Source organism: Manis javanica, chromosome X (genome assembly GCF_040802235.1).
Source record: "Manis javanica isolate MJ-LG chromosome X, MJ_LKY, whole genome shotgun sequence".
Taxonomy (NCBI): Eukaryota; Metazoa; Chordata; class Mammalia; order Pholidota; family Manidae; genus Manis; species Manis javanica.
This window is the reverse complement of record NC_133174.1, coordinates 9,851,360-9,864,273: the sequence shown is the minus strand read 5'-3', so window position 1 is coordinate 9,864,273 and position 12,914 is coordinate 9,851,360. Positions and strand designations below refer to the sequence as shown.

The 12,914-nt window shown below is 42.8% G+C and overlaps 1 protein-coding gene across 2 annotated transcripts in view; it reads right to left on the bottom strand.

The window, feature by feature from the left end:
* BMX (BMX non-receptor tyrosine kinase) overlaps positions 1-12,547 on the bottom strand; it is a 43,800-nt gene extending 31,253 nt beyond the window's left edge. For both annotated transcript variants that reach the window (XM_037020555.2, XM_017650251.3), the window contains exons 1-4: positions 12,398-12,547; positions 6,752-6,898; positions 5,843-5,947; positions 3,919-4,000 (exon numbers count right to left, since the gene is read on the bottom strand). In XM_037020555.2, the coding sequence (XP_036876450.2) occupies positions 3,919-4,000; positions 5,843-5,947; positions 6,752-6,898; positions 12,398-12,400 (337 nt within the window). In that variant the 5' untranslated portion in view covers positions 12,401-12,547. The remainder of the gene's footprint in view (positions 1-3,918; positions 4,001-5,842; positions 5,948-6,751; positions 6,899-12,397) is intronic.
* Positions 12,548-12,914: the final 367 nt, after the last annotated feature.

Genomic DNA, 12,914 nt, shown 5'->3' with positions numbered 1-12,914 from the left:
GTTGTGTGGCACATGCTGTTCTCTTGTGGTGAAAGGAGGCGGAGGGTAAGGCTAGACCTTAGCAAGAAGGAAAGAAGGCTATAATAAACATATACTGCCCCCCACTTTTTAATTTGGAACATGTCACACGTACAGAAGAGTTGTGAGACTAGTGCAATGATGTCCATATATGCCTTACCCAGATTCACCAATTTTTCACTGTTTGCCACATTTGCTTTATCTCTTTCTGTCTCTGTACACACACATTATTCAAACTTTTTTCATCATTTTATTTTGCTTAACCATTTGAGAGTAAGTTGCAGATATCATGACCTAAATAACATCACCCATAAATACTCCAGCATGTAGCTCCTGTTAACAAGGATGTTCCCTTATATAACCATAATATAATGATCAAATTCAGGATATTTGATATTGGTATAATACTATTATTTAATATATATTTCATATTCAACACTTATTATATATGTTATATATAATAAGTATATGTAACATATACATATAACAATATATGTTCATAATCAAAATTTATTTCACATTCATCCAGTTGTTCCAATAATACCCTTTATAATCTACTTTTTCTGATCAAGAATCCAATCCAGAATCACATGTAGCGTTTATTTATCTAGTTGCTCTTGATCTTGAACAGTACCTCATCCCTTCTTTTTCATGACTTTGACCTGCTTATGCTAAGGAATGAATGGTTTATGGGGTTCCCCTTCTAGGAATATGTGCTTATTTTTAAGAACCATGAGAATAGGGTGAAGTTCATTTCAAAGAAATGCAATTCTAATATTGGGAAGTAATTCTGTAGCTACAACCAGCTAGCCTCTCTCGAAATACAGCAAAGAAACCCACGAGGTCTTAGTAGAAAATAGTTCAAGAAGAGTGTCGAGGTGGAGAGGATTGGTTCTATGTGTAACTTCAGCTCTTCCCTTCTTGATTTTATATTCATCTTAAGGAGGCCTTTTTCTGATCCCAGGAGAATTCTCCGCCTTTTCAGCCCTGACTGAAGGACGTGTGCAGAGATAATAATGACTACTTTGCTGGATCACTGGGAGGATATGAAATAGTGTATGTAAAGCATCTGGTACAGTGTTTGGCTCAGAGTAGGTGTTTAGTGAAGAGTGGGCCTTTTGGTTATCATTCCCTTAGTTTAACTCAGCTCAGCATAGCTGAAAATGCTGGGATTTAAAAAATCCTTACTAAACAGTAATGTGAATTAACGGGAAATGATTACAGAAGTCACAAAAAGCAAAAGGAGTTAAGATTACTAAACACAGGCTCCTGACCTTGGTCCCAAAGGGCCACTGCTGTTCCTTGGGCACATGCCTTGCCTTCTTGCTCTCTAAGTTCCTGGTGTCTGCGTGCCATGATTCCTATTATTTCCTACTGTATGAATTTAGTTTCCTGGGTAACTAATTCTTTTCCAACTAAGTCCAAAAGTTCACATTGCAACACTCCCGCTATTTACTAATGACTGTAAGAGGAACTCACATATTAACATGTGTACAGGACTTTACGTATTTCCTATAATGTAGGCCATCTCATTAATCTACTCAATGACCGTAGGGGTAGCTATTATTATCATGGCTCTTACAGAGTTAGGAAAACTGAAGTGCAGAGAGGTGGTGTAACGTGCTCAAGTTCACAAACCTGGCAAAGAGCATATCTGAGACTCAACCCCAAGCTTTTCTACTACATCCTGATGCACAGATGCCAGCTTCCCTGCCAAACCCCCTTCAGTTTGAATTTTTGGAAGAGGGACACACTTTCTCCACATGTGGCCAGCTGAATTCAGTACCATGGTAGCTGACAGTCCTTAGGTCCCCCCTGAATCAGCCCAAGCTTCCCAACTGTAGGTTATCACCTAGAAAATTCTGTTTCCAGTGTCCACCTCAGTTTATAATGCCTGAGCCAAGTTATAGAACCAAAAAGACAGTGGTGGGCAGGAGTGGGGAGGGTCCTTATATCAGAGTGAAACTTCATAGGGGACAGGATTTGAAGGAGGGAACCTCTTTGTTTTCTTGTGGCTGATCCCACCCTCCTTCTCTTTTGCTTCCTGCAACCTGGCAGTGGATCCCACCCACCTTCTCTTTTGCTATCTTCCACCACAGAGGCTGGAAAAGCCAGATACGGTCTTCCAGCCTCCCTTGCACATAGAGATGGCCATGAGACAGTCCTGGCCAATGAGACATGAGCAGAAGTTTGCAGGGGGCTTCTGGAAAAACTCAGAGCCTTTCCAAGCATCTCTAAGGTGGGCAGAGCAGAAAGCTAGGAGGGCCTGAGCCCCTATGGCTTCTCCGAGCTGCTTACCTGTAGACTTGTCACTGTGCGAGAGGAACAAATGTGTATTTGTTCCAGCAACTGTTCGGTGTTTATTTCCCTGCCTCCCAAAGCATTACTAGCTGATAGAGATCACTTACTGTGCATATGGCCGCCCTAGTGATAGGGTATCTCCGGAGTTTTATGAGGAGGGGCTGAAAGATTCACTGCTGCTCTCTCTGCTCTTCTTCTGTGCCCCTTATGCCCTCACATGAGCTGTCCATGGCTCACCCAAACCTGCCTACCCTATACAATTCCAGAAGGATCTGCAAAAGCCTCTATGGCATGACCAATAGCTGCACACAGGAGGTGTCCACACAGCAACTGCCCTCAGGAAATGCCCCAAGAGGACCGACTGGGAAACTGCATCTTAGAACGCCTCCTGGAGGCCCCACTGTAGCCACAGCGAGAGGGGGTACTGTCCTCTGCCTGTGAAACACTCCTTTGTGGCTCCTGACCCCCTAGGAAAAAAGAAGTGGCATCTCCCATTTTACAGGTCAGGAAACTGGGACCCATAGACATTACATTTCATTAGATGACACAGGAAAGCAGGACTTGGGTGCGAAGTTGTCTGACTCTTAGACAGACTGCCTTCTCCCCTCAGCAAGCTGGTGGCAGGTGGAAGGGAACACTTGACTAGCGTACAGCACAGGTTGCTAAACCCTTTCATGTAAAGGGAACAGTAAGCCCAATGTGTAAAAAAAAAGGATGTGTTTGCATTTAAATGGAGTTGGCGGTTTTCTAAAGTGGTGTCATTTGAGGTGTGCTGAGAAAGAGCGCTAACCTAAAACTTAAATGAAATAAAAGTGTCCTCCATCTGGGAGTTTAATATGTGAAGTGCAACAAAGGAGGCATTCACTTGAGTTCAGTATCATCCTCACACCACCTTAAAGTACAAAAACTGCTGGGAGAAACATCGTAGTGTCCAACTACTAATGACAGTTCTCCCCTTTCTCTCCTACCAATGGTTGTTAGCAGGATAACCTCAGAATCACTGAACAAAAGCTGCATTAACCCACCAGTTTTACCTAGTGTTTATGCTCTACTGGTTAGAAAGTTGGGTTTGGGTAAGTGAATTATGAGTTCTCTGTAATTTGGTATGTGACATTTACCAAGTCTCTTGAACTTCACTTACCTGAAAAATGGAGAATAATATTACCCCTTTCTGTGGAGTTCTCAAGAGGATTACATAAGAAAATGGTTTACGAGTACGTGACTAAGTAGTTGGCAAATGCTAAGTGCTTAGTAAGTATTAGATATAAATTTCTGGGAACGTACAAAGGACAGGAGGACCTAGGCTTTGCCCTGGTAAAGGAAGCATGGCAGGTAGAGAGCAGGTGGCCTGGCTTCCTCCAAGCTGCTGGGAAGGCACAGTAGCCAGCTCCACGCAGGGCTGGAGACGGAACCGCTCGCCCACTTCCTCTCTGCCACAATGAGCCAGTAAGATGGGGATGAGCTAGGCACGTTCTCTGAGGTTGGCAGGAAAATCAGGAGATTCTCTTTTAGCAAAAGGTCCTTTTACTGCCCTATCTTCCTCCAGCAAACCTCAAGAGAACTCAACCGATGGCTCCCTTTTATGACGTTTTAAATTACCTTTTTGTAATGCTTTCAACCACTGACTTCGGCTCTCTTCATTTGATGCATAGACATAGAGAAGCCCATCTTTATAGACAATCTGGAAAGGAAAAGATTTGGTGCGTGTATATATAGTTGCATCACACAGTTCACTCTGGTGCAACTGCAAATTTTCTGTTATCCAAAAGGAAGGTTGAGTTCTCATATAATATGCATTAGCTCTGGAATTAAACGAGAGCAATCTAGTTATTTTTATCCTCCATGCCTCAGTTTCTGTCATCCCAGACACCTCTACACTTTGGAAAATCACAGCAATGATGCGTCTGACAGTCCTAACACTGAAGTCTCGGGGGGGTGCTCTGGCCCATGGAGAATTATAAAAATATAAAATGTTGGACATTACAGATATCTTGGGAGTGCTTGGGGCCATTCACCTGCCTGATGCATGATTCCCTTTACAGTCCATTGGAAAATGTTTATCTGCTCCACCCTTAAAAATATCTTCTGGGATGGATTGTCCTTTACTTTGTTATGTCATCCTTGCCAATTTCCATATATTTTGTGCTTATATCGAGTAAAAACATGTCTCCCTGTTACTTCATTCTCTTAGGTCATATCTCCCCACCCCCAAGGAATCCCCAGCCTAAGTCATTTTCTACTCCTTAAGACACTAGTTTAAGTGTTTGAACATTATACTGTCTTCCCCAGATCCTTCTCTAGTTTATTCAACTTCTCTGGGTAAGTAATGCAGACCATTTATTAAGCTCTTACCTACATACTTTAATATTTTAATCCTATTTCAACACCATGAAAAATATCTGATTATGCCCATATTGCAAATGAAGAAACGAATTCAGAGAAAGGTTGAGCATGTTGTCTGGTTACAGAAATCTCAGCAGTGGGGCTAGCTCTCCAAGGCTCCAAAGCCTGTATTCTTGTGATTATTCCATGCCTCTGTGATGTGAATTTGAAGCATCTTCCATGAGCACACACTGCCCGGTTTGTCCCAATGGAGAAATGTTCTTTTTTAAAGTGGGAAATGTGGGTTGTTAATCAACTGGGTTATTTTGTTTTATTTCATTTTGGGCCACAGTTGCTTCATACTAGCACTGGGTGTCTGGCCATCGGAAGGACTGCCCACCTGCCTTTAGATCAGAAAGGTAAGTGTTCGTGATATAATAAAAGTAGCACATGACTTGGGTCAGACCACTTCTAAAGGGTACTATAGGCACACTCCATGGTACACCATTGCTTAAAATACTTCAGGGTAAAATGAAAACTCCTTAGCAGGTGGTGAGAGCCTTTCATGGTGTGGCCCTGCCCACCTTTCTGGACTCCGTCCTTCAAGTCTCACAGGGCTGCTGTATTCAAAAGGACTGCCCGGAACTCTCCTAGGTCACCTATCACTGCCTTACCATCTGTTCTTTCTTTTGTTTCGCTGCCCTTCCTGTTTTGGCTGAGCCTAGCTCCAATTGTCCTTCCCAGAGAGTCACCCCAACAGATAATCTCCCTGACCTCCTGGAGTGAGCATCAAAGCTTCCATTCCCTGGGGCACCCCAGCCTCCTCCATTTCAGCCCTCACCCTCACTGTTTTATAATGACCTGTGAATGCCCTGGGGACAGGGAAGGCATTGTAATACTCAGAGTGTGCTTAGTACCCTGCAATGCACGGTGGGCATGCACAACATCTTTGCACAAAGGGATAGTCAGACCCTGAGGCAGTTAGGCCATCGTCGTTCTTCTCCCTCCAAGGAAGGCAGATTGGTGCACAGAAGTTTAGCAAACTGCCCAACTCCCATCAGCCCGTGCTGCAAGCCTCATTGTCTTAATGACTGGTCTCGCCACATGTTTATTTACCTCCCTGCCCCGCCATATACCAAGTTCATAATGGGAAGTATTCAGAGGGACCATCCGGCCAGTGGAATGTTGTCCCGCCCCTTACCTGAAATGGGTACTGTCTCTCCACAGGGGTCTGCTCCTCAAGATTTACTTTCTCCACGCATCTGATTTTCTTGAGCTCAATCAATCCCTTTCGGCTGCCTCTTTTCTGGATTAAAAAGTGAAGCATAAAGTTAAGGTTACACTTTGGGAGAGACACTGGGACATGGGATGGACATGTGCAAATCATTCTCATTCTGTGAGAATCAAAATCCAATGACAACAGAGTATATTTTTCGAGTGTGGACACAAAAGAAAGTTTGCAAACACACCCTTTCAAAAGCAAGACTTCTAGCCGCACTGAATAATTTTGCTTGATAATCTTGAAATACATTTCAAATGATCTGCCATGCGGTTAATCTACTCAGGGAAATTAAGATTTAACTCCACAAAACATCTTCATCTGTTTCAATTTTATGACAGTATTTCAGTATTTCTACAGTGATAGAGACCTCAACTGTATAGAAATAGTCTTTATTTCCAGCACTCTGTGGAGGCGGGGTTTCTCATCTTCACCCCCATTTGGAGTCAGGTAATTCCTTGCCGTGCAGGCTGTCCTGGGCACTATAGGCTGTTTAGGCACATCCCTGGCCTCTCCCCACTAGATCACAGTACTGTACTATCTCCATCCCCCAAATTATGACAACCAAAATAGCCCCAGCCATTGCCAAATGTCCCTTGGAGGGCAAAATCACCCTCAGTTGAGAACCTCTGTTCTAAGTTACAATTCGCCTTAGGAAAGTCAACCGGTGTGTGTTAATTACACCTTGGTTAAGAAAAGACAATATAAGTGAGTGGACGTTGATCCTTACTGTGCAAGCTAAGAAGCCTGATGTTGTTCCATTATAATTAAGCATGTTGTGGAGACTTGAGAAAAATAAGTATAAAGACAGTAGAATAAATAGGGTCTCACCATTTTGTCATATTCATAGTAGGAGAGGTTTGTTTTGGTCAAAACAAAAAGCCGCTCTTTGTAATTATTTGGTGACATTTTCTTCTTTTGCTGTGACCTTTTGAGAAGAAGTTCCTCTAGAATGGATTTTGTGTCCATATTGTCATCCTAAATAAAGTAAAATAATTAAAATAAGTATTTGTAGCATCCAGCTAGTTCTCTTTTAGCTTTCGTAATTTTTTTCAACTATTTCTCATTCAGGGATAATAAAAAGAGTGTAATTTTTAAAAATCAGATTTAGGGTTATAGAGGGAAATGTAACTAAGCAGGACCTTAAATACACACATACCTGCACTTTTTTCCACTGCACTGCCTTGAAATGTGTTGATTTTTTTTACAGCATTTTAGGCATTGTACTCATCTCCCACTCTGGATCATAAATTTGCCATCTTTGCCGAACCCACCAGACCACCTTGTCTAAGTTCTCCTTATTCCTTAAGCATTCTATAGGCATTTGCTGAATTGAATTGGATAAAATCAAACTTAAAAATTTGAACTCCAGACAGCTCACTGTGTCTGAAGGAATTGATCAGCTGAAATTTCTCTCCATTAATGTGGCCAGTTGTTTGACCAAATCATCCAGACCTACTGTGAGACTCTGATATCCTTGTAAATCATACCCACAGGCCCTGATCATGATCAGACCTTTAACATAAAGGACATGGGTATACTTCCCAATATTTCTGAGAAGAAAACATTTTAAAATGCTATCAAAAGAGATTTTAAAGAACTGAAAAGAATTGACACTTTATAAATTTAAAACACTTTTGCTTTTCCTTCTAAAACTATGTAAAACATTAAAACTTACGGTATTTCTAGAAAACAAATGCATTGATTTTCTGGTTCTACTAAGAGTGTTGCTCCAAACCTCAGTAAGATGTAGGTCTGATAATGAAAAGTAATGTTAAGCAGTAAGCCACAAGAAAGAAACTTTCTTAATTTTCTTTGCTTTGTGAAATCACATGGTTACTAGCAGTCAGATGCCCAATAATTACCATCTTTCTTTGTTCATTGATAACTGGAAGGTAATTACCTTTACTCACCTTACATTCTAGCTGAAGTCTGAGTATCGGTCCTTAACTCTCAAGCTCTAAGCAAAAAGTTACCGCTCTGAGGCACCTTCACTCATATTCTGAACTCTGGCAATGCCGAGGTCATGCATTAAAAAGAAGATATTTGCATCCTATTTATCACTCTCCATCAGGAAGCACACACACAGGCATTGCTCTGTCTGGTTGGAGGCGGATGCCAAGTGAACCTGTCCAGTCACTAGTGGGCACTTCTCACTGGCCCAGGAGTATGGTGGGTTCACTATGCTAGGGGAGCGGAAAGGAAGGGAGACTAAGAAACATAGCTTGGCACTGAATAAACCACAATCAGACCCAGCCAGCTTCCCTTCTGACAGACCACGCCGCTCTAGAAATGGGAATCAAGAAAATCAGCTTCTATTATTTATTTAGATCAGGCCAGTATTAATCCCTCAAATGTTCTCCAAAGGCATCGTTTGATCTCCAGACAGAAGTCATAGAATCTTATACATTAAATATAATAAAGTCTGGATCACTTTCTGCTTTGAATATTGTTTTACCTGGGAAAAACAGGATTCTTTGGGGGAAGTAGAATGGGCTTCTTTTATGCATAGTGGGTGCTATAAGCCATGGTCTGGTTTCTTTGCCCTGGACTCAAACAGGACAGGGATCAGGGTGTCATAAACCCAGCAGGACCTGGGAAGACAGGCAGCGTGCCTACTTTTTACCTTGGCCTCCGCTATAAACTGTACCTATGCTTGCTCAGCTCAAATAGGATGAGTTTCTACACCCAAACTCTTTGGCAGGAAGGGAATTGCTTGAAGACTATAGAGGGTCTACTTTTTGTGAGTTAAAGTTCCCTTTGGTGGAGACGTACCACACTGGGCACAGCTGTAGGGCACTTTTGCCTTTTACATGTCTACCTTAGAAAAAATTTTTCAGGGCTCATAACCTTGTTGTTTACTAGCAAAACAAAAAGAGAAAAACCGTGAAAGCTCTTGTCTGAAGTCTTTTATAACCACAGGTAAAACATTACTCCTCAAAGTAGAGTGCTAGTTAAATAGATCTGGTTAGTTGAATACAAAGTTTATTCCCCAAAATTTGTTCAGCTGCTGCATCAGTTTGTAACATTAGGAACACTGAAAGAATGCAAATCCTATTGTCTAAGACAGTTCACCACCATTCCCAGTATCACACACGGATATACACACATTTCTCTTTATAGAACTTGCACATTCATCATACTAAAGATGGTTTCTTAGGGAATTTGATCCAGCAAATTGACATGGTGAGCCACAGAAACCGATGACAAATGGATTTCACAGAATGGCTTCTGTACATTCAAGGAAACAACATTGACTAGTGAGGAGGTACCAAGTCTGTGAGCACATTTTCTAGTAAATCTCCAGGGCTCATAACCTCATTGCGTCTGATGCAATATAATTTGTCAAAGTTCAGCAAAATTGTTTATTCCCAAATCCAGCCCTTTGTGAATTTTTTGGCTTGCCTTTTTAAAAATATGTGTGATACAGGCTTATCCTACAAAACCAAGAACTACCTACGGACAAACAATAGGAAATGGCTGTTAACCTTGTGGTGAACATACCTCTAGGTTTTTTCAGACAGGCACATGCGCATGTTTATTGTCACAAAAATGAGCTCACATACTGTGCCTCTGGGTCTGTGATCTGTTGTTCGCATGTAACAAACACCTGGAGCCACTTGTCTTTGAAGTGCTTCAGAGCCCCACTCCCTAACCTGGACTCCGGAGCTTCCCAACAAACTTGAAGAGCCCCCTTTTGATGACTCATGCCTTTGATCAGTTTCTTCTATCAGAACCCCTGGTTCCTGCTTGGGTTTGGACCTGCCTTTCTCCTTCTCTTTACTTCTATCCCTTCCTTGTACTTCTAACCCTAGATTAGCCTTAGATTCTATATTGAAGACATTTTTCTGGTGTCCCTTAGTATAGGAGGTGATAATCAGTGATGACTACTTTTTTAGAAATGGAATGTCTCCTCCTTTGTATTAGGACAAGTCAGTAGGGCTCAAGCACCACGGTTGACTCAAATGCCTGTCCACCAACTAGCAAATTTAACTCTGCCTGCCCTTGTTTAAGGCAGATTCAGTTGAGAAGGTTAAAAAAAAAAGCCTTAGAAAGCATGAGATCCTAAAGCTAGTAGGTATTAACCAGAAATCTATTTCCATAGAGGAGCTAGTGGGATTTGACTGGACTCTCATATTACCATCTACATAGAATACACATCAATTTGCTTACCAGATAGCCCAAGCTGCCTGTTTCCATAAGCACATGAAACTAGAAAGAGATTGAAGTGCAGGGGAGGTAAAAAATAAAAACCAACTAGCAGAAATCAGTATTGTTCTGTTCTGTAAGGATGCCAGCAACTCATAAGTAACCTGTCACGTGTGTAACAGGTGCATGCTGAATTACCATGACTTGGAATCACTGTGGTGACTTAGCATTTATATGACAACAATATCATAAGAGTCAGGAATTCAGCTGCGAAGCTCTATTCAGCACACTTGATTTTGAGCCTACAGTGGGCCCGACACTGAGTGACTGATTCCAGAAACAATGATCAGCCCTCCACTGCCCTGAGCAACAAGGAACAGATTCAGAAAATAGGTTTCATAACTAATCAACCTGCAAGGTTGCTGTGGGGTGGTGCACACAGAAGGCTTGGAGGCAGTCACAGGATTGTCATTTGTGAGCTGTGTCCCCCTGACCAAGCCTCCTTCCCGGCTCTAAACCTCAGTTCTCTGACGTTAAGATGTGATGAGTAACAGCGCTCTCATTTTATGGGACTGATATGAGAAACCGTAAGTGAAAATTCTGGCACACTGCAGGCACTGAATCATGATTCAAAAAGGAAGAGGCGAAAGGAACGACTCAAGTGCGAGGGCAGAGTCCATTCTCTTCACTATGAAAGGCCTGAAGAAGGAAAAGTTGTTTTTTTCTTCATCAAGAAAGATATTATGGGAGGGAGGGCATTAAAAGTGGACCTTGAAAGATGTGAGTGATCCCAGTAATAGTCATTCTCTCTGGCATTGAAGGAGGGCCTGCCATGTGCCAGGCACTATTTAAAGCAGCGCCTTAAAAATATGCATTTGTTTACTGCTCACAGCCACCCTCTGGGGCAGGCCATAACACCCCCATCCTATGTGGTATGTTCTAATTCAGTCACCCTATGGGGTGGTTAGGAAAAAGGCAAGTGATAAATCCATATCCTCATAACTCATGCTGAATTAGTAGCACATAACACTGCTTTGGCCATACATTTTGGTGTATGCAAAAGCACCAAGCTGGGGGGTTCAAATCCCTGCTCTGCCCTGTGCAACTGGCATGTTACTTAACCCTGCTAAACCTCAGCTTCCCCATCTGTAAAGGGAGTAAAACAATAACCAGTAAAACAATAACCACCTCAAAGGGTTATGAGAAGTCAAGAGAAAATGGTGGTACAATGCTGAGCACCCCAGGAGATGGCCTCAGCTCCTGTACCTCTTCCCTCATCACCCTGTAGGTAAAGTTTTTAAAAAGACCATAGCAAAATTTAAAAACTGAAGATAATGAAATGACCCTCAGTAATAAAATTTCAGTCCTTATCCCCTTTGCCCACCTCCTGGCACAGGAGGTAATGGGAGGCAGGAAGCCCCCACGTCTTCTTAGGTCAACAGGCACCTGCCTGTAGGTCTGTTATAAGCTTTCAATCCTGGGACTGGTTACCTTAAGCTCAGGTTGTGCCAGCCCTTTATTGCCTATGTATTTGTGCCACCAGATGCCTTAAAACCGATACTGGGTGTTACTCGAAGTGCAGTCTGGAGACTGGCAGTCCCAGCATCACCTGGAAGCTTGTTAGAAATGGAGGTTCAGTTCCCAACCCAGGCCTAGTGCATCAGAATCTGCCTTTTAGCGGAATCCCCAGGGAATTCCTGTGCCAGGAGAGTTTGAAAAGCACTGACCTAGGCCACATTAAAGTGCTACTTTTCAGATCCAATGAAATCACTGTGGTCCCCAGAAACTTCCAAACTCGTAACAATGTGGCCGCAAGTATATGGTTCACCTCCCTCCCATCTTTCTATCTCCACGTAAAATACCTGCAAGGCCCCTAAGAACAATTATTTGTAGTTAAGATACTATTATAAAAACACAGATAAATAAAAGAAGGCACGACTAACATTTCTTTGTCTTTTCAGAAGCAGTTATGAAGCCAACATGAAGTCATGGAAGGGCCCCGCCTGAAGAATAATGAGGAGAAAGTCAGCAGAGGAAATAACACACGAGATGGAGCTGATGGTGATACACACACAACCTGACCACTTCCCTGAGCGAGATTTTGAGCTGCGGGGACTTTACAGAGAAGCTACAGCAGGCTCCCAAACTACACAGTCACATCCAAAACGCCCCAGAGGGGCCCCCGCTAGTTCATATTCATAACTTTGTAGTATTTTGTGTAAAGCAGGTTCCCCAAATTCTGTGAACCTCAGACTCTACAGGACCCGGATCTGAACCTTTCTTCCTGTAGGATATGACACTGCGCAGCCGCCGGCTGCTGAAACGCACCATTTCGGCTCGCTCTGCCTGGGTCCAGCGCGGTGAAGTTAATCTGCTCCTGCAGGAACACTGCCCCGCGGCTCTCCTTCCAGCAGCAGCGAATTGTCTCACATTTTCCTGGCTGCTGGCTCAGAAATGGCTACATTACTCAGTGCCCCCCAAACGTTTATTGTCCTGCAAGGCCTTACACAATCCCACAGGAAACCACGCTCAACACTTAGCCAACACTTGTTGATCTGATTGAATGCAACAAAAAACGGAGACAAAAGCACATTTCATAAAGGTTCCAACTTTGATAACTACGGCTCCTGCTTTTCCCAGGCAGCTCTGGGGTACATGTGATAACCCTGCCTTTGTTTAGAGAGCTCTCCGCTGGAAAGGACAAGAAAATAGCAAAACACCAACTCTGACACTGACTTCTCTCACGCGAGTCAGGAAGCATGAGGTAACGCTGCCAAAGGGCGCAGAATAAGCAATGAAAACTTCAACTCGACCCAGCCCAAAGGGAGGCCAGAGAATGTATGAG